At 33.8% G+C, this 23396-nt stretch overlaps 2 protein-coding genes across 2 annotated transcripts; both read right to left on the reverse strand.

Annotated features, from left to right (window-relative positions):
* Positions 1-3387: 3387 nt before the first annotated feature.
* Positions 3388-10389, reverse strand: LOC109094002 (high affinity immunoglobulin epsilon receptor subunit gamma-like). Its single transcript, XM_042759632.1, has 5 exons — positions 10204-10389; positions 8048-8145; positions 7425-7457; positions 4966-4995; positions 3388-4505 (listed from the first exon to the last, which is right to left on the reverse strand). The coding sequence occupies exons 1-5, from the start codon at positions 10271-10273 to the stop codon at positions 4443-4445; spliced, it is 294 nt and encodes a 97-aa protein (XP_042615566.1). The 5' UTR covers positions 10274-10389; the 3' UTR covers positions 3388-4442.
* Positions 10390-10650: 261 nt separating this feature from the next.
* LOC109094373 (NADH dehydrogenase [ubiquinone] iron-sulfur protein 2, mitochondrial-like) lies at positions 10651-21791 on the reverse strand. The gene is made up of 14 exons (XM_042759631.1): positions 21634-21791; positions 20749-20852; positions 20477-20667; positions 17592-17712; positions 17276-17388; positions 16837-16911; positions 16632-16709; positions 15174-15259; positions 14710-14829; positions 14106-14235; positions 13602-13697; positions 12987-13070; positions 12277-12334; positions 10651-10827 (listed from the first exon to the last, which is right to left on the reverse strand). The coding sequence occupies exons 1-14, from the start codon at positions 21732-21734 to the stop codon at positions 10790-10792; spliced, it is 1395 nt and encodes a 464-aa protein (XP_042615565.1). The 5' UTR covers positions 21735-21791; the 3' UTR covers positions 10651-10789.
* Between the last annotated feature and the right edge of the window lie 1605 nt (positions 21792-23396).

Below are 23396 nucleotides of genomic sequence, written 5' to 3' on the forward strand. Positions count from 1 at the left end.
GATGGAATGATTGGAAGATACCCTGATTGTTTCCCAAAATAATCATATCCCCAAGAGGATCGTAGAAAACATTGGCACCATTTTGTTTCTACAATCAACGTAAGTTTACAATTCTTTTGAGAACTTGAGTCTAGTTTTGTGAAGTTTACCCGATTCATTGATTCAAAAGAATGATTCAAATACCAATCTCTACTTCTCTCACGAACACTAATGATTTTTGTAATTTATACATGCATAAAAACATATACAACTCACAACAAAGACATATAAAATAAATTAAGACTACAAATTAAATAAAAGAATGCTTAAAGAGGAGCTACTTGGGCTGTTGCTTTCACACCAAAAATTATGTCACTTCCCAAACAATGAAGTTATGAAGGAAATGACTTTTTAATCGTAAAAGAAATGATGGATGAAACTGAGACATAGGGGGAAAATGTATAGCCTAAACTGATTTTAACAGAAATAAAGATATGACAAACAAAGATATTGTTGTGATGTTTTAATAATGTTCATGGCCTACTGATTCACGAGAAAGGGAACTAGAATTACATGCAGCAAGAGAAAAAAGGATTCTACATATTGGAAATCCTCCAGTGTCAACAGTGTAATTTCCTAATTTTCCAAATTTATTGCTTTTATATTACATTTATCATTTCCATCTAAATACATTAAAATGTGGTCACTTTAATAAATGAGAAATAACATTTGTGAAAGCATTCTGTCATTGTAGATTTACTGGTAGCTGCTTTGAAAGATCTTAGATCTTACAGTGTGTTGAGTCACATCACCATCTTTGATTCTTCGTGTCAAATGTGTGCCGGAAAACATGCAGAGTAACCAAATCCTGTTTTTGCATACGTGGAAACATTTTGCCATTAAACTTGTTTCTGAGGCAAATTTGTCTAATCGTGTTGTCCTGCAGTTTAAAGGTTAAACGATAATTCTTTCCGTCTACTGATTTGCCTCTCAGGCTGTGTTTAAAATGGCCAGTGTTTCAATGGCACCTTTATTCACAGCATCATCTAAAGTATTGTTAACTCGTTTAAGTTAACAAAATAAACTTCTTTTCTAATATTATGCCATCCTCAAATGCTAGATGTATCTTAAGATTATGAAAGATATATAGATAGTTAATGTAAAGTCAGAGCAAGCAAGACCAAAGAAAAAGTCGCTACAAAAAACAGTTGTTCTAATCAACTTTAAAGATAAATATTTAGATTGGATTAGAACATTAGTAAAATACTGTCATTTAAAATCACATATATGCACTTTTTTTATATGAGCAGACATGGTGGGGTGCCCTCTGTACATACATAATGTGATGGATCCTCATTTCCACTGACAGTGACATTCATACAGGCAGGAAACCACAATGTTTTTTTTGTAACATTCAATAAATGGTTCAAATCAGGCTCAAACGCAACATATGTAATATTTTTAAATGCACTGAAATTGACAATCCAATCCAATTCCATCCTACTTTTTTTCCATTTGAGGAGATGTTTCATTTGGATATATATATATGGAAGCTTATTTCAACCATGAATAAGTGAAAGTGAAAGTCTTGACATTTGTCAAGTATGGTAACCCATACTCAGAATTGGTGCTCTGCATTTAACCCATCCAAGTGCACACACACAGCAGTGAGAAGTGAACACACACCCGGAGCAGTGGGCAGCTATATCCAGCGCCCGGGGAGCAACTGGGGGTTCAGTGCCTTGCTCAAGGGCACTTCAGCCATGGGTATTGAGTGTGAAAGAGAGCGCTGTTCATTCACTCCCCCCACTTACAACTCCTGCCAGCACCAAGACTCGAACCTGCGACCTTCAGGTTACAAGACTAAATCTCTAACCATTAGGCCACAGCTGCCCCCCATAAAAAAATTTTTATCTCACAATTCAGATTTTTTTTTTTTATACGTAGCAACAGTAGGCATGAAAATGTTGGAATGGAAATATAGAGTGTTGATCTATGAAAATTACAATATGAAAGATATACAGTTCATTTCCACTTCCTTCACACATTTGTAAGGCAAATCACATTTTGTTTTTGGGTGTGCAATACAGGAAAAAAGGGGAGGAGCCAAACCTTTAATTGGTCAGGGCTGCTTTTTATTGGTCAGTTATGTAGAAAATCATTGGAGAGGGGTGGTATCAAATCATTGTCAATAAATAAATGCACACTTGAAAACTGTATTCCTGCTGATATTCCAACACTGGATACATTGACAATATGGCAATGAAGGCTACAGTGACTGTGTTTCTGTTTTTGTGTTTCTTCATTGTGAACACAAGCCTCTACAGATGACACATTTACGTGAATGAGAACATGATGTGGACGGATGCACAACTGTACTGCAGAAAGTACCATGATGACCTGTCCACCGCCAGCAATATAGAAGTGAAACTACTCTCTGCGAATCCAAAGATCACTTCTGAATATTTCTGGATTGGACTTCAGAGAGATTCCCAAACCCCACTGCTGTGGAAATGGAGCGGAGGAGAGAATGCATCTGCTTTGCATGAACAATGTGCTGCTGTCCTAAAATCAAATGGTAAAATGCATGATGCTGCTTGCTTTTTATCTGTACCGTTTTTTGTATGGAGGTCTTTGATCTGATTCTGGTGCAAAAGGAAAACACATGGATTAAAGCCCTGGAATACTGGAGACAAAACCACGTTGAACTGGCCGGCCTAACCTCAGATCTGATGATGAGAGAGGCGAAGAATAAGAGCACGCCAGTCCATGCGGATGATGTGTGGATTGGTCTATGGTTCATAGCCGGTCACTGGTTTTGGGTAAGTGGAAATAATGTTGAATATATGGGCTGGTTGTCATAGGGAGTCAACTATGTACTCAGTAGGCAAAACATGTAGTGCATTTGCTGCTGTTGTGACAATCTTGTGAAAAATACAATTAAATCTTGTTAACCAAATAATATATCACTTTTAATTATTATTTGACTCCAGTGTTGTTGATAGATTACATACACACACATTCTGCATGAATTACAAGTATTTTGTCTTAAAAAAAGAAAACTATGTAATCTTACTGTCTATATACAGTAATTTTACTCTTTTGAGTTTTCAATCTTAATTACTGTAAATGGGATTACATTACAAGATGATCAAATTATATAGAAAATATCAGGAAATAATTCATAAAAATAAACATTTTATTCTTTTGAATTTTCAAAAAGTTCAAATATATTATTTTTATAATTTGACAAAAAAAAAACTTGACCATTTAATTATAAAAGATTAGAATTGTAAGCACTGTTTTGACAGGTGTATTTATTTTACAGATAGTAGGATTGTGTATCATCAGATCTGTCTTCAAATCTATAGATGTAAAAAAGACAATTCTGAAATAAAGAAGGCCATGTCTAATTACAGTACTCTCTTTATTTTTCATATTACATACTGTAAGTGTGCTTAAATTACAAGCTGATTAAATAGCAAAGAAAATAACAAAAATAATAAAAAACTATTAATAAAAAAATACTAATTTAATTCTTGTTAATTTTGACAAAACAAAATGTTTATCATCACCACTATCTGCAAAATCTATTGATGTAAGAACCGAAAACAGATTACTTCATGGAAAGGAAATGAGACCATTTCATGATGACAGTATTAGATATTGAAAGAAAAAAAAGTGTAAGCATAACTAGAGAAACAATCCCAATTTTTAGACATAAATTAATATATATAATTTAATTACTTTAATTTACTCTTATAATTAATTTACAGTAAATTCTGACCATCAGTGGTATACATTTTTTGTTTCATATATAGTTGTTTTCTCAAATGCCGCATGTAGCAGGAAAAAAAACTATTATTTCCACAGAGCAAAACAATATGGGTGCTCATTCTTAAACCAATGGAAAAAAAAAGGCCTTCACACATATCAAATCAAACAAAGCTCTGTTTCCATCTGTCACACCTGTGGTCAAAGTCAGATGCACTTTTTGGCAGACCCCCCATGTACTCTTTAAAACAGGAAATGACTCGGACTCTGTGGGGTTGGTGGCATGTTGCTATAGAAGCTAGAGCAGGAAGTTAGCCTCGAAAAATTGTGACACACAGCTGCGGTATACATGTTAGAAGCTTAAAATGTAGTTTAAGTTGAACAGGAAATTGCATTCATAAAAAAATAAAAAAAAAAAAATAAATAAAAAATTAAATTATTAAACCAGTATAATGATCATACAAAAATACATGTTCCTAATGTTTGATTATTTAATTATCTCTATTTGGGGTCTGTCTGTCAAACAAACAGCAAAAAAGCCTGATTTTAGTGATTACTGAAAGTTAGTACAGTATAAGCAAAAAACATTCTTCTTGTTATTGTTTGACAGCTTATTTACAGTAGGTATATGCGTAAGATGATAGTGGTATTAAGTCCAGAAACTTGTTTCTCGCCTTTTGTCTAGAGGCTCATTGTTTTCCTTTTTTCATTTTGATGGTCTCATATGTGTCCTGATCGTGAGGCTTGAGACCCTGAGGTGTGGAGGAGAGAGAAGGACAAGACAGATGTAGCAGAGAGTCAGCGGCATTTTAACAGAAGCTCACCAGATCAACCACAAGGCTTTAGAAATGTAATGTACATCAGTTAAATGCTATGAAATTGCTGCATGTTATCACTACATTACTTACTATATAACAGCCTCTTATACTGGATTTAAATATTCTTTTGACTTCAAAGAGTTGCATAATAATATGAATAAGAATAACATGTATACATGTGGTAATATAAATGAATAATATGTGTGTGTGGGGGTGGGTATACTTTGTATAAATTATGTTAGTGTGTAAGTCTGTTAACTAGTTTTGTGTATCTTTAAGTGATCATACAGTGATCAATAAAGTAGCTACAAATAAAGAATATGCACATACACACAAGAAAGGTCTAAATTATGGCTAAACAGAGCATTAAACGACCACAACACAACAAAAATACCTCATAAACCCCTTCACCGGCATCTTTCTTCTGTAAACAATTAGAAGAAAAAACACATTAGAAAGCCTTTAACAATGCAAACACACGCACAAAAAGAAATGTGTACGCGCAGGGCTTCAAAGGTTTTTGAGAGAAGATGGTTAAATTATGTTCAAACAGTATTCTTTTATCATATCACACTCTTAAAAATAAAGGTGTTTAGTCTGCATCTGTGGTTCCATGAAGAGCCTTTAACATCCATGGAACCTTTGCACTGGACAAAAAGTAACTTACAGGAAAAAAAAAAAAAAAAAGTTATTTTAAGAAACTGCTGACTGAAAGTTTTTTTTGTTCTTCTATAGCATCCTGCAAAAACCCTCTGTTGGAAGTTTTATTTTTAAGAGTGTATATTATAGCGTAACGTGTCAATTATGAAAAACCTTAAAAGGCCACATATGGGCAGAGTACATACATTGTGTGAAAGGTTTCATGCTGAAAGGCAGACACATAATAATTTTTAAAAAGCACGTCACACAGTTCAAGACAGGATGTAAAAGTGTGAAAGGGGAGGAAAGAGACAGTTAGCAAAAGCAGATAATTTTGGTGATAAGACTGAGTCTTATGAAAGCTGTAAAATGTAGCCTATGTTGCTCACATTTGGGTTACTTTAAGGATAGTAATAGTTAACACACCTAAACAGGCACGTGCACACATAGACACCAAAGGGGGCCTGAGCACCTGCCCTTTTTCTTCCTCGAGAGAAAGTGCCCTTTTTTCTGTGTATTTATTTAGTTATTTTATTATTATTATTTAAACTAAATTAATATATGTAGGCCTATATATGTGAGCGTGTGTTTTTCTGTTTGCGCACAGCTTTCCCTGTCAAACAAATAAAAAATCTAAATATCAGGTCATGTCAGAAAATTTTGAGACTCTCAGATATTTTGAGCAGTGTAGCACACATTGATCCGCACATCACATCACTGACAGTCAGAGAGCCGCAGAAGAGAAGCCCTCGCTCCGTTTCCACTGTGTTTGTCTTGGTATGGAGGTGGTTAGTGGTGATGAACAACAGACTAAGCCACCTGTGCCTCGAATTTACAGCTAATTATCCAAAAGACAAAGGGCAAATAAAGTTAATTCGTCTCGCTAACATCCATGACTCATGAGAGCTACCATGTAAGTTAGCTAAAGTTTAGCTAAGGCAATATTAAGTCTAGTAAGTTAGACCACTGTGCGTTCGTTCATTCACTGCATGATTCAGTTTACTAAAATGCATTTTGAATGATCACAAAATTCAAGATATGGGGGCAGAAATGTATAGATTTATATTCATATAGTTAATTAGTATCACGCAATGATTACAAATGCGATAGTGATTTTATACAGCAGTTCAATAAACAAGAATTCAATATTAAAACTTAAAACTCTAGATACAATATTGCCTTCTTTTTTTTTGCTCTATTTCGCCAACAAATATAATTCCAATTTGGGTCTCTGAGCAACATGACGCTGTTTTGTTCCTGAATGAATCAACAGTTTTAATGATTCGGTTTAATCGCAATGACTCACTTATTAACAGTGACTTGCTGCCACCTGCTGAGAGTTTTAATTTCATATTTAAAGTATCTTTTAATTTTTTTAATATAATTTCAGATATCAGTATTCAACATTTTATGTTTAAAATATCAAAACGGTATTAATGCATTTGTAACTGCAGGTTAAATACATTCATGTCCTGCATTGAACAGCGTTTAAATGCATCTAATGCCACTCTTAATGCAGCTTCTGTGTTTTCTCTTCATTTCAAATTAATTTTGTCAATACTGATTTAATTTACTTTGTAACAGCCCAAATGACTTATTATTTTAATTGACTGATTCAAATTAAAAATTTGACTGAAAGGATGATGCACACTTTTAGAAAAAAATGGCTTTATAAAGGTAAAAATGCCCATAAAAGGTTAAAATCAATTTAAACTTATGGGAAAAGATTAATTTCTATTACTACTGTGTACTGATCACCACACAGAATATGCAGAATATCAAAAACTTTAAGAGTCAGCTGTCCACGGTAGTCCTTAAGATATCAGAACAATAACACTATTATATTATTATTATTTAACTCATCTTATTATTGTTATCGATAAAATCTCAGAAAATATTGAGATATATATTTTTATCCATATCGCACACCCCTAATATATTATCTATTAATTAAAATAAATATGAGAAGTGCCCTTTTATCCCTGCCCCTCAAAATGTCTGTGTGCGTCCCTGCACATAAATAACATTTGCTCGTCTCAGAATGTACTGGTCATGAGCTGGTTTTGTACATTGCTCATTACAGCACATTGTTTCATTCTAGCGGTTTTATTATTTATTTTTCAATTTTATAATGTTTTTCTGAAAAAGATATAATATGAAAAACAAGATAGATAGATAGATAGATAGATAGATAGATAGATAAACTAGTCTTACCCCCGAATATCTTTCTGCTTGTTTACTTCGCATCTGCCAATGAATGAATTTATGAATGAATGAATGAATGAATGAATGAATAATAATAATGTTTTCTGTAATGCAATGTATATTATATTACAGAAGAATGTGTTTATATGTGTGTGTACACAAAATAATGTGAAAACCCATTTATATTGGGGTTATAATCTTTTGTAGACTACAGTGATAGACAAACACTGTAATTATCTTTTCTTTGTCTGTTATATGTGGACAGTTTTAAAGAGAAAATTTTGACACCGATTCCCTCCTCCAAGACATCTGCAGATGTTTTTATAGAAAACATTTAAATGGAGGCTATTACAAAGCTATATGAACTTGTTCTAATAATTCCGGAAGCTGTATTAAAGGCAAATGGTGGTAAAACACCTTAATAAAAAATACTGCCTATTTATCGGGTGTTCACATTATTTTGTCAAGCCCCAGTATAAATAAGACAAAAAATATTAATTGGTTGTAATAAAAGTAATAGCTTAAATATCGTAGCTTTTACCAAATAATTTCAGAATGGCGTACACTCATATCAGGCCTGTTATATGAGATTTAGAGTAGTTTTAAACAGTTTCAGTTTATATGTACAGTACCTTCATTCTGCAGTACAGGACAGTGAGAACGATCCCATAGATGAACAGGACCGCATCCAAGATGTAGCATATCTGCGGCTCTTTCAAACCTGCCGCATCTAATAAAAATGAAGCTAATTAGCAAAAGAAAAACTTAACATATCCTGCTACAGTTAAAGTATTTTATAAAAAATTACACTGAAAATATGTTTTTTATTATTACACAAAATGGTCCACGAGTCAGTTTTATAGGTCTCTCCTACATGGGACTAGTGCATAAACTCTTTACATGCTGTATACATTCTTTATATACACTTAATATATTCTTTATTCTTATTCTTCTATAAATTTGTGGTTATTAGTAAATTGCAAAAATTGATGCATCACATCATTAGAATTGTATCAAAGCATTGCTGATGCTCTTATAATGTTTATGCAGCATGAGACATAAGACATCACTTGTGTTTAAACTAAACACATTTTAATTATCAGACATTAATACACAACATTAAAGACAATCATTGGACAATTTTTAATAATATTTGTAAAATACTTATTTTAATAATTAATAAATTTTATTTAATATATGCAGAAAATTTAGCAAAAAAATAAAGGATATTAAAAAAAGAAGCTTTCGTGAGAGACTAATGCCTCAATAATGTGCTAAAGTTCTAAAGAAATAGCAAGAGCATGTGTGATGTTTCTCACCTAGTATCATATCCTAAAGAATAGTGCTACTTCTCTTTTCGTGTAAATTTGCAGACACAAGTCCACTGACCGCATGCTTACAGTAAAACCAGTAACATATATATATATATATATATATATATATATATATATATATATATATATATATATATATACACACATACATACATACACACACACACACACACGTATACATAAAAATATAGCACCGCATAATCTAAAACAGAGACGTGTGACTTTCCGTATTAAACTACACTCAAAAATTGTGGTTTTATTAGCTTGAGGTTTAATGCATTCATTCTAGTGCAACATATTGACAAAAACACTGTTGGTTGATCAAAATGCATGATTTTTCTCTCTCATCTTGATGCCACAAATGTGTTGCATCAGAGAACTTAGATTTAGCTTCCCTTCCACCACATTTTTTATCTTTGAGAATTAAAGCATTAAAAAAAAGAATAGAGAATACTACAAAAGCTCAAAAAACCTTAAACCCTGTTGTTTAGTTCAATGCATATAGCATCCTCATTTACAGAGATGCAGAAGGGAAGTGGACCAGCGAAACTCATAGAGCCACAACCTTAATTTAAGAAGAAGCACTAGTTTCACATGCACTAGTCAATGAGAATGTGCTGAAAAATGTTATTTGTGTTTTTCTTCTGTTATCTCAAGCTTTGGTTAAGCAGTTGTAATTGCACCATGGAGTCATATTGTGTGGTTTAAGCTTTGTTGATAGAATGAGAAGGGGCTACTTCCTGGCAACAAAGTTTCCAGCATCAAAGTTTAGAATAAGGACTGTGAAAACATGAGATATGAAGAGTGAACTCTATATAGATGTTGACTAAGGCGCTCACTTCAGACTCAAATAGATTTTTTATGATAACTGGATTGTAACATTCACATAGATGTGCACTGGATTTTTAAACATCCCTTGCTTCATTTTATACGCTTTTTCAAAATACACAATAAAACCCTTTTAGAAAATCCCTGCATACTTCCATATTCAAGATGTGATCAGAGCGCACTTTCTTAGTGACATTATTTCATAATTTAACAACAAATTATGAACAAAAACAAAGTTCTGAGGAAGCATAGTGTTAATCTTCACGTTTAGCTGACAAAACAACTACTGTAAACTAAAAATAAATAACATGTAAAATAAAGAAATAAACGAAAATATCAATTTCCACTGTTCCCGCAAGGTTTTCATATGTTACATACTATAAAATAAATAATTATAAAATTGGGAATAGCCTTCATAGCCTAAAAAGTGAAAGTCAACCTAATACATTTACAATCGTTAATTGCCATTTTCAAAACTATTAAACTTATTCAGTATATTTTCAAGGTGAAAATGCAGCTTAAGAGTTGAAGTTGAAAACCTAAATTAGTTGATAAAAATGTAAACGTAACAGCACGCAAAACACAACGTTCACTTGAGATAAAGAGCGCTAACATTGAACACTCACCAGCACTGCCGAAGCTGAGCCAAAGAGAAAGAAGAGAGAAGGGCAACCCCACCTTCATCATCATCATCATCAACAAAACTTGGATTTGCTTCTGTGTTCAACCTCACAGGATGCACACCTCCAAAGAATACTTTCAGTGAACAGATGTGAACAGCACATCAGAGGCAGACAAGAGGGAAGTTGTGGTGAAAATATGTCAGATCTGAAGTTTAAACCACTCCCCACCCTGAGTGACGAAGAGGAAAAAGGGCCGAAAATCATGTGATCTGCTTTAGACTGCTGATTCAGCATAGTTAATATACATAAATAAAAAAAAAAAAATTGTCTGCATGACATCTACGTGCAAGTTTGCACTTTAAAGACCAGCTCTTGTAATGTTGTGGCGTTCCTTGTTTGCAAATCACATTAGATAAAAACACCTGCTAAGTGTAAATGAACGGAATGAGGTTTTTTCAGGTTTTAAAATATTTATTCGGTTTCTTAAGCATTTACATAGAGAAATTAGAGTAACTTCTGTCATAACATCACTAGAATGGATCTCAAAGACAGTATCATGATCAGAAACTCAGAGCAGCCGCTGGTGTCCTCAACGGTCCACTTCACCAAACACGATGTCCTGAGTGCCTGTGGAAAAAGACAACAGGTTGAGGCTCAGGGCAACGTCAAATTGATAATAAAACTGATAAAACTGATAAAATAAAATTGATTTTTTTAAGATATACTTTCTCCTACGTCAGATTAATTTTCAGAGAGTTTCACAAAGTATTAACCCTGTAAAGCCTGACAAAATAAAATAATAGTCTGAAAAATCTATTTTTTTTTATTTCATTGACCCGTTAGATATAATCTATTAATAATAATAATAATAATAATAATAAATCTGCATATGTGTTTTTGCGGAGTATAATATTTGAAACATCAGACTTTTATGACTCATATGATAAAATACAAAGCTCATGTTCAAGAAGGGGAAAACACATGAGCAAACTAAGCAAAAATATGCAACATGGTGTAGTTGCTGATATTTATATAGACAACAAAATAAGATGAAATTATGATTGCTTGTAATGTAAATCAATGTGATTGCTATAACAGTATAGCAGACTATTTACATAAAATGCATATAAATATCAACTGCTTGTTTTTTTTATATATATGCTTAGAGTAAATGCTTATGTTTATGATCAAAGCTCTGTAGTTTTTATTGTGTGTGTGTGGGTGGGGGGTGTTGCAAAACAATGTGATTCAATGTAATATTTCTAAAAATTGATGTATACATAATCAAGTTGCTTTTGTTCAATAAGTGTTCATCTTGAAATATTAAAAACAATATAAAAGTTCCTACATTTACTTTATACAAATCAGTAAAGATTTTATAGAAAAAAGACCACAACCTGAAGGTGAACGTTTTCAGAATTATACTAAAGAGCTTTTTACTTGCTAAAAAAGTATAAACTATAAATCACAGAGCACATGGTAGATATAAATCAGATCAGAACAGATATTCAAACATGGTTTCATGCCATTTTTAACAATATCAAACGGTTATTAACTAATGATTCATTAAAGATATAAATAAAGCAGATTATTGGAGTATGTTTTACTAGAAAATACTATTTACAGTGGGTATAGAAAAGAATCACCCACCTTTAAAATAATCACATTTTGCTGCTTTGCAGCCTGAAAAAATGTCTGTCTTCATTTCAGGCTGCAAAGCCGCAAAATAGTATTCTTTTAATACTATGAAATCAAAATAATAACATTCACTTTTATTCATTTAGCATACTCTTATCCAAAGTAACTTACAGATGAGGAATACAAACAGCGATTCATCTTAAGAAGGCAATATTATGAGAAGTGTTTACAATACTAAGCTTCATTCATTGTTTAGAACAGTACAAAGTAAGAACAGGGAATTAGTGAAAACAAGATATTATGATATAGTGCTTCTGGCCTCTTATTTAAATGTAATTTAAATGTGCAGTTCAATGCTGTGATATGCAAATCTACAAAACAGACAGAACGGAGAAGTGTATCAATTAGAGAGAGAAAAATAAATAAAATAGTACTGACCGATGATTGCCACCACATCAGCGAGCATGTGTCCTTTAGACATTTGATCTAAACCAGCCTAAAAACAGACCACATCATTGAGCAACATCACAACACAAACAGGAAAAGTTAAAAGATAAAGCCTGCAGTATATGCAGCCGTTCTACATTCACTACCCTTCAAAAGATTTTCTTTTTTAAAAAGAAACGGATACTTACTTTTATTTAGCATTAAATTGATCGAGAATGACACTCATGATATTTATAATGTTAACTAAAAATTATATTTAAAATAAATGCTTTTGCATTTTGCATTCATCTAAGAATCCTGGGAAAAAAAAGTATCATGGTTTCCACAAAAGTATTACGCAGCAAAACAGTTTTCAACATTGATAATAATAGGAAATGCTTCTTGAGCATCAAGAATAATATTAAAGAGTATTAGAATGATTTCTGAAGTATCATGCACATTTTAAATATTATTTTAATTATCTAAAATTGTTAAAAAAAATTACAATATTATTGTTTCAACTGTATTTTTGATCAAATAAATGCAGCCTTGCTAAGCATAAGAATCTTCTTTCAAAAACACACCTTACTGACCTAAAACTTCTGAATGGTAGTGCATGTTCTTTTTATATATATATATATATATATATATATAGAGATTATTTTATAATTGGTGAATACATTAACAATAACTAAATCATAATAGTAAAATGACTTAATTACCAAGTGAGCAAAGCCAGGTGCCTTGATCTTGCAGCGGTAAGGTCTGCTGGAACCGTCAGATACCAGGTACACACCAAACTCACCATGCTGCAGAACAAAACAAAGCTGGTGGTTTTGGTGTGGGTGTGGGTATATTATATCTATACTTTTTTTGTTTTTTCTTTTAAAAAGTTTTTTTTTATTTCTACTAATTCTTTTAGCAGTTACATGAACATTTTTTGGGGAAAAAAAAAATATATATATGCATTTTTCAGTCCAAATGTTGAGTTCAGTTCAGATTTCAGTAGACGTTTAACAAAACAGTAGTAAAATACACCGGTTGCACTGTACGTTCACTGAAAATGACCAGATTGTAAGAGTCATTAATTCTGAAATCAGACAATGGCCATGCTGTAGATTCAGTTTATTGCAGCATTGCTGAATAAAAACAGCGCCACAAAAAAAGTACCGTTACACAGCAACACAAAGACGACAACTTTAGAAACCCACATTCCCCATACGTGCATGTTGAGTTACAAATTCACCAAAACCTCACCATGCTGTATGAGAAGATGAACAAAAACCACCAACGCAAAAAATTCTCTTGAGAACAGCACTCCTGTGCGTTACACTCACCTTTGGTGCCTCTACAGCGGTGTATGTGGCTCCTGGAGGAACCTGGTAGCCCTCGGTGTACAGCTTAAAGTGATGAATGAGAGATTCCATTGACGTCTGAAAGAAAACAAAACAAGTCATGGGATGAGAGGGGCATTTAGCGAACATTAAAGCACACGGACATGAATACATATGAAACCTTTATAAACAATTTCTCATAACTTTTCACATACAGTTATAACGAAGTCATTCAAAAACAGTGTGGTACTTCAAAATGTGTGAGCATTTGAACCATGCAATACTGGCCCAACCAATGCCAATGAGTTTGGGGCAACACTATGTATTTGACTGACTTAAAGAATATGAGAGGAGTGTTTGAAAAACCAGAAATGACGCCCTGCACCTTTAATTAAGCTTATCAAGCATGACAAAATCATTATTTGACACTTAAAAGAACCCAACAGCTTTTTCCTATTCTGCTTTTTTGCTATTTGAATGCAAGATACATACGCAAGCATATCTTACCTTCATTTCGGATCTCTTGGGTGGGGCTATTTTTGCATCATCTACCTTGATTTCTCCAGCAGGCATTTTGTTGAGACTCTGAAGCATGATGCGCAGCGACTGTCTCATTTCCTCCACTCGGCACAGATATCTAAAAAAAAAAAAAAATTAATCGTTGTCACTGATAATATCCAATATAAAAGAAGCATGGCAATATTTGTGGTAACACTTTACAATAAGGTCCCATTAGTTAATGCATTAACTAATAATGAGCAATAAATTTGTTACAAATTTTTATTAATATGTGTTAATAAAGTTAATAAAAATATAACTGTTTATTGGTATTTCATGTTAGCTCAGGTCCATTAAATAATATGAACAGACTTTTGACTTTAATTAGTAAATGTCGATTATAAATGGTTCTCACGTTCTCACACCAAAGTTTATCTTTTTTTAAGCGCACACATCACTCTACATTTCACATGTGATACCATCAGCAAATGTGGTGAGAAAGCTTACCAAAGTCTAAGGCCAATTTATAGCCTGTGGCCACATTTAGATTTCCTGTCATTCTGAGTTCCCTGAAGTTCTTAACTCAGTCTAAAACATTAACATGTGCGGTCACCTGTCATAGCAGTCGCCATTACTTCCAACGGCCACGTCAAAGTCCACCTCGTCGTATTTGTCGTATGGTTGACTCTTCCTCAGATCCCATTTAATACCAGAACCTCGGAGCATTACTCCGCTGAAGGAGGAATAATACACACATGATTATCAATCTGACACATCAAGATACAGTACTCTGGTCAGTTTATTAAAATCTCTTTTAATTACAGTGATGCACGTGTGGGTGATTCCACTAGTTAAGCTACGATGAAGATAATGATAACATCTCACCACACAAAGACTGCAAATGACTTCACTTCTGTTAGAAGTCCCCTTTGGGTTTGACTTATAAATTACTCAAAGATGTTTTTTCTCCATTGCTTACTGTCAGATAGATCATCTACTATAGCATCTTCTGAGTGAGAGAGAGTGAGATACTTGAGCTGCACCAATCAGATTCAATTCATAATAATATAGTTTTACCTGAATCCATAATTGAGTGCATCCTCTGCCCCAATTACACCGATACCAACAGTTCTGTTCTTCCAGATACGATTGTTGGTCAGCATCTGAAACAACATCACATTCATTTAGAAACGCAATTTATTTTCAATCAAATTGAAAATGCATGCATTTTGAAAAAGAAACATCCATTTATATTATCACTAAGCTGTGCTATGTTGTCACTAAGCAGTCCTTGGCAACTGAAGCACATAATTAACTATAGGTGACAAGACACTGTCAAAAGATCTCCAGGATAAAGCTGTGGACAGGGACAAGTCAGGAGATGGATACAAAAAAAAAAAAATCCCAAAGGCTTTATCAATGCCTAGAAGCAGTGAAGTCTATTATTAAGAAGTGGAAGGTATTAGGTACAACACAGACCCTCCCTGGATCAGAACGTCTCTCCAAACTGGATGAAAGAGTCAGGAGGAAACTGTCAGAGAGGCGACCAAAAGGCCTACAGCAACTCTGAAGCAGCTGCATGAATTTATGACAAAGAGTGGTCACTGTGTGCACAAAAGTGGCTTGTGTGGGTATCGTGTTCCTGTGGCTCAGTGGTAGAGCAGTAGCAGCGCAAAAGGTTGTGGGTTTGATTCCCAAAAAATGTTAGGTCACTGTTAGTCATTTTGGATAAAAGTGTCTGCTAAATGCATAAATGTAGATGTAAATGTAATGGGAGGGTTGCAAGAAAAAAGCCACTCCTGAAGAAAGGCCACATGCAGTCAGACTGAGCTTTGCCAAAACGCACCTTGAAGATTCTGAGGCAGATCAGACTAAAATTTAATTATTTGGTCTTAACAACAAACGATATGTCTGGCAGAAACCCAATACAGCTCACAATACAAATAACGGCAATCCTCCAGTAAAGCATGGAGGTGGTGATATCCTGTTACGAGGGTGTTTCTCTGCAGCAGGGACTGGAGCACATGTCAGGAAGGAAAAACGGATGAGGCAAAATACCGTCAAATTCTTGAGGAAAATCTGCTGCCCTCTGCCAGAAAGTTGTCAATGGGAAAAAAGGTTTACCTTCCAACATAACAGTGACCCAAAGCACACAGCAAAACTGAGCACACAGTGGCTGAAGGAGAAAAAGGTGAATGTCCTTGCATGACCTAGTCAGAGCCCAGACTTAAACCCCATTGAAATTCTGTGGAGTGACTTGAAGACTGCAGTCCACAAACAGTCATCCAATTTAACTGAACTTAAGCAGTTCTGCAATGAAGAGTGAGCAAATATTGCAAAGTCTAGATGTGCAAAGTTAGTTGCACTGAGTAAATACAGCTGGATAAAACAAAAACTGTGTCCGTCTTCATTTCAGGATGCAATGCAACAAAATGGGGTTATTGTAAAGGGGTGATTCTTTTCTATACCCACTGTATACTTAACATCAACTAGCACTATTCTTGACTGAAACAAGTTGCATTTCAGTCTACATACCTCCTCAACTTCATCAATACGAATAGAGAAGTTCTTGCACCATTCATAGATATCGTCCATGAGACCAAGAGGCAAATCCTGCAAAAAAAAAAAGTTTTGGTTATGAGGGGATGACATTAAACTAAGTTTTAGTTAAAAAAACTGATTTCAGCATAACCAGAAAAGTACTTTTAATTTAGAAAGGTTGGGTTTAATCGAAGCGTACCTGATGAACTCCACCGGGTCTGACGTATGCAGCGTGCATCCTGGCTCCAGACACTCTCTCATAGAACTCAAACATCTGCAAGATATCAACCAGTTCAATGGTAACTAGCAAAAACATTCAATAGTAGGCCTGCACTTTGGGAGGGAAAAAATTTATTGCAATTTTTCACATAAAAATCATGATTCTGATTAAAAACACTTTCAGATTTTTTGCTGCAGCTCTTTTGGAAAAATACATTAACCACAAATGGAAAAAGGTTCCCGACCCCTTATTTAGATTGTGAAGTAAAACAAAAGAACAGACTAAACCTTCACTTTTCTGTATAGTTATCTACATTGTTATGTGTTACATGTAGCATTTTCAACAAACATTTAATGTCCAACAAAATGCATATTAGCTTCTATTTGTTTTTCTGTTTGACTAAGTGCAAAGTTGTTACCTTCTCTCTCTCCTCAAACATCCAGAAGAAGGGGGTCATGGCTCCGATGTCAAGGGCGTGGGTGGTGATGCCCATGATGTGGTTAAGGATACGGGTCATCTCTCCATACAGCACTGCAGAGGTCAAATACAGTAATACATTTATGCAGCTGATAAAGCCAATTAGATACATTCAAAGTAAAATATCTATGCAATCTCAATAATGTAACTGCAACATCTTTCAGTGTAATTTTGGGGATTTTTTTAAGCACATTTACTCTAATTTAAGATTGATGGGCGTAAACCAGATCGAAAACAATTTAGTTTTTGTTCCTCACCTCTAATCCACTGTGCACGTGGTGGAGCCTGGATGTTAAGCAGCTTTTCTACGGCTAGAGAATATGCCTGCTCATTACACATCATGGACACATAGTCAAGCCTGTCGAAGTATGGAAGTGCCTGCAGCAACACAAACACACACGACAACATTACAGCAAATAATGCTTCACCGAGCATACTGATTCATATAACAGCACAGTTTATAATAAAGCCCAGCATAAGACAGCTATGAGTTTGTGATGTAAAGCATAACATTTCTGAAATTTTCCTTTAGCCTAATGTATTTGCAAGCACTTTTATCCACAATGATATATATCACATTACAGGTATACATTTTATAAACAGCTCAAATACTCCACTATTTGAGCTACAGAACTGAAATTAGATCAGAAGGTATTTTTGCACTACTATGTAATGACTCCATTAAGGAAGCACCAGTCTAACAGCACACAATCCTATGAAGCCCAGCAAAACACAAAATAGATGCAGTATGAAAAGGATATTTCAGCTTCTCAGCTATGTTTAAATTCACAGTATAATAGCAGCAATGACACAAAACACTTGAGAACCAGTTAATGTGTATATATATATATATATATATATATATATATATATATATATATATATATATATATATATATATATATATATATATATATATATTGTGTAGCACCCATACAAACTATTAACTCTATATATATTATGAATATTTTCAAGTGAAAGCACAGCACTGTTTTTAATATTTTTATTTATTAAGTAGTAATCGTTTCTTTCATTTCAAGCATTAAGGTACTACAGCTCAGCCCTCAGTACCTTTTTAAGAGTATGTGTAGGGCCCTAGGTTTTCCGTGATGCAGAAAACGCAGACGGAATCGCAGAATTCAGTCATAAAAAACGGAATTCTCAGTTTAACATGGAATGTCACGGAATTTGTCAAATTTTGAATGAATTAATCAAATGTAGGTCATCACACTTAAATCAAATTGCGATATGGACTAAGCCGCAAAAGTCGATTTAAATATGAATCCTGCATGTTCTGGGTGTCTCTGTTAATGAATGGCGCAGACGCAAGGTTTCAGTTACTACACATATACTGAAGCGTGCGTGACGCTCGCGGTGATTTCAGTGTCTGTCGTCTCTCTAAATGAGGACGTAAACACATGAACAACATCTCCAGAACTGCTCTGAGAGTCACTTCATGAGCATCTGACTGTTTGATTTGACTAAAACTAGCTTCATATCACATACACAGAACTGTAAAGGTATTCACGGCAACCCGTCAAAATAAAAGTCTGGTTTGATTTGAAGTCTATTTTTCAGTAGAATGTACATAGCCGCCTACTACTACTAAAATGAAACAACCATTTTTTTTTTAATAAAAAAATAAAGGTTGCTTAATTTTCAATAATTAAAAGATAAATGAAATTAATGTTTTATGCCTTCATCTGATAACCAGAAAAATTTAAATACTCAACACAGAATTCTGAGGGGGAAAAAAATCATGAGGCTACTTTAAGAAAAAAAAAAAAAAAATTAAGTTGTTTTATGCATTCAAATAATTAGACATGCTAAAACATAGAATTTGGTAACAATAAAAAATATGGTAAGAAAAAATAAAACATTTCATGGGGCCCTAAACATGTAATCTTTGTCAAACTTTTATTAAATTAATATGAAAATGTATATGTTTCATGGTTTTAATTAATTAGACATGCTTTTTGATTAATAAACTTTAATTTAATTATTAAAAAGGAGTCTAGCCTCCTGAGACCATGTATCCTCATATGAGGACATTATATTTTAGTGAATTTTTCTGCGGCTATACATGCCACAGTTTTAAGTCTGGATGTCCTATAAAGAGCACATTCAGGGCTTTTCAGAGATACTAAATGTTTGGATGTTTTACCATGACCACTTCCTCTCCTTGGTCTTGAAAAATGTCTGATATTAATTTAGTGACACTCTTATGGAAATATGGTAATATTTTGTAATTATCATTTAAATCTGACAATTTTTTAAACTGTGGGTCATAAATCAACATCTCAGGAAAATGTTATGGGGTTTCAAATCAAAATACGACTTTCTGTTACGAAACAGGACGTTGATTTCATACATGTCCTCATGTAAAGACACCGGGACTAAAAGCATGCTTATTACGCATTTTGGGAGACACAACAAATGAATAGGGAAAGAAATTATATTTCAATATTCCTATGAAATATGATATATTATTTTGAAAATCTTGTCAATTATTACTCCCATTATTACACTTCTTTTTTCATTACATGTTGCCCCAAAAACACATTAATATGCATATTAGACTTAGTTTATAGATACCTTATATATAATGAGAAAACCTGTTTATGGCCATTTTACACACATTTTGCATAAAGAAAAATGGTATATCAAATCATTCTGTTATAACATAGTTGAGAATTATCTTACAAATTTTACTAGAAAAAAAAATCCTGAAAACTAAAAATGTGTAGCCGATTTAAAAACAAAAACAAAAATCAATTGTTTTTGCCTATGCATGTTCAATCATGTCTATTTATATTTTTATTATTTTTAATTAAGTCCCGATGTCCTTTACCAAGGACATAGCATTACTTATAAGTGAAATATAATTTTTAAATTTTATTTATTTTTTATTTTTTTTTAATGGTCTAAACAATGTAATGACATGAAAAAATATAATTTCTTTCCTAAAATGTTTTGCCGGGTCTCAAGAGGCTAGTCAAAAAACGGAATTTGGAAAAAAATAAAACATAATTTAGAAAAAAATCTAATAGATTTCATAGGGCAATTTATTGGTTAAATTTATTTATATAGTAAAGATTTAAAAATATATTGTCATCCATCAGGGTCTGTAGTTTTTAAGTACCTGTAAATAAGTCTTGTACTCGATCAGCTTCTCAGTGCCGCGGTGCAGGAGGCCGATGTGAGGGTCACATTTCTTCACGGACTCTCCGCTGAGCTCCATCACCAGACGCAGCACTCCATGAGCCGCCGGGTGCTGAGGCCCGAAGTTGATGGTGAGGTTGGACACCTCCTTCTCTGCCGGTGGGTCCTTATCTGAAAGAGATGACGATGTTTGTGATATTGTGGTCGGTCGAAATGTAAATATGGAAGTCAGTAGGCCAAAACGAAACCAACCGTTCCAAGGTGGAGGTGCCCATTTCTCAGTGATGACACTGGGGTACATCACAGCTCCAGAGTACTGCTCTGCCCACTCCACGTCCGGCTGCCATTGCTTCAGCCTGAACAGAAGGGGTTAAAAACACACAGCTGGGTGTTTACTGATTTGCATACAAAATGCACACAGATATCCGCTCAAAGACATGAATTTGCAAGTTACGAGGTGTCAGCATGTACTCTACACAGCGGCATCGCTAAATATTTGCAAGATTGAATTATCTAATGCAATAAAATTAATTTTTAAGAATGACTTTAAAAAGTCATTATTTGATTTTTAACTCTATATTCATTTAACACCACCAACAAAACATGCTCGAGTGAAATCCTTACTAGAAAATGGTGCTAGTGCTGTATTTCTTGGTTTGATATTTTGTTATTTAATGCAATGACATTAATACATTTCATGTGTGGCTTCAGTACTTTTTCTGGCCCACTTTATCTACAGATGCTGAGATGCTCGCGTTGGTGGAAATTTCGAAACAAATTGTGCATATGTGCAAGTAAGTATATTTTAAATCCATGATATATAAATGAAACTGTCGATGGTTTCTTGACTGCTAATGTTTCACATCTCAACCAGCTTCGTGCTCTTTTTAGGCAGTTGATCAAAAACATTGGCGGAGAGGGGAAAAGATTAACAAATATCGTCGTGCAATAATTAGAATTTGAAAAGCATAGTTTAGCAACACTGTACAATTCCATGCTTGTTAAAAAAAATCGAAGGAAAAAAAAACACTGGTTATCTAACGTTAATCCCAATAACACTGCCGCTAAGTTAGCAAGCCGCTAACTAACTAGAGCCATTCATTAACTAGACAGCATTGACGACTGTACTGTGTGTACCTCTTCTGAAGCACAGAACAGGCTGGAGTGCTGACATTACTGATTAAAATGACCGAAGGACGTCCGAGTCTGGAGAGCGACCTCAGCATAGTGGCTGCCATCTTCCCCTCTGTCTGTCCGTCACCCTTCTGCTTCTGCGGAGAGGGCTTCACGGTGCACTGTTTCACTGCGGCTCTGGCGCCACCTGCCGGTAGGAGGTTTAAACTCGAGGCTCAGTGCGTATTAGAACTACGCACAAACAGCCACTAGGTGTCAGTCGACTCAATAGTTATACTTTTATTGATAATTGCAGCTTGCAGTGTGGAAATAGTTGTTTTAAAGTGACATATTTAGCCATCATCCACTAAGCATCTTTCTGAAGAATCGTTGTTTTTTTGACCTTCATGAGCGAATCGTTCTTTTGAGTCGGTTCCTTTCAATGTATCAAACAAAACGTATTCATTCACGAATCGACTCTTGAGCTCAGTTCACTGACTCAGTGATCCGGTCACAGCGTGCTTTTCAAGTGCAGTACAAATACTGTGGTAAACATGGTATTGGCATGATACATGGTACATTTTCATACATTTACTAGTATCAATATTAGTGATATTTGTAATTGATTATGTATATTACAGATACTGTGTAGTGTTGTATGTTATTATGTATTTATTGCAGACAACCTCGCCAGTATTCAAAGGGTTTGGGGTCAGTAAAATTTTTTTTTTTAAGAAATGCATAGACTTATTCAGCAAAGATGCATTGATTAAAAGATACAGGAGAGATATTTATCACGTTACAACATATTTTTGCCAAATGTGGCATTGAAGATGACAGATTTTAAAATCTGTTTAAAAGGAAAACATTTATTTTAAACTGTAATAATATTTCATAATATGGTTTTGACTATATTTCTTGTATATGTGCAGTGGACAGGTCCTTAAGGAACTTATTTTAAAAACAGTATTAATATCATGCATATATTACTACATTCATAAAAATTGTATGTGTTCCTATAAACAATAATGTTCTCACATTTTTCTTCCTATTCTACTGTGGCTGAAACCAATTTTTAATTAAACTAATTCTAGAAGACATTATCCCTCACTCATGAATGAACAGTAAATGTATTTGGGTCAAAGACCTTAAGATGTCCGCATCAAAAGAAATGTACAAAAGTGATTTTGTGTCCATAGAAAGCACATTAAATGTAAGTAAAATGTATACTTTTAAGGTTTCAAATAAGTTTTTGGAGAATAAAATGTCAAAATTTGGTTGAAATTGTCATTCAGTGTAATACCATATTTATGCAAAAATTCCAACAACATGCTTATTCTGACGTGTACATATTAAAATATCTAAAAGAATAATGGAGCATACTAAATTTTATTGTGTTTTAAATTAGTAAAAAATTCTTACTGACAAATGGGCTAAACCTAGGATAGTGGCAAATGTTAAAAATGTAAAATTACACCTCATTAGTATTTGGGGTGAAAGTAATTAGTCTTTTAATATGTCATAAATTGATTTTTGTTGTAAATATGCCTGACAAGATTGTTACACCGAATGACATTTTACTGGGTGTCTTCTGTAAATCAGGGGAAAATGTATGATATTTATTTTTTGCTCAGAAAAACAAAAACAAAATTGCAATTAAATAAAACAGAAATTTTTTTTGCATTTTTTGGGGGGAAAAAACAACAACAGTATTAAACTTTTTTTATGCTTAAACACTTTTTCGTCTTTGACCCATTTGTAAGTGTGTATATAAACCACACATTCAA

This window comes from Cyprinus carpio, chromosome A7 (assembly GCF_018340385.1).
Source record: "Cyprinus carpio isolate SPL01 chromosome A7, ASM1834038v1, whole genome shotgun sequence".
NCBI classification, from domain to species: Eukaryota; Metazoa; Chordata; class Actinopteri; order Cypriniformes; family Cyprinidae; genus Cyprinus; species Cyprinus carpio.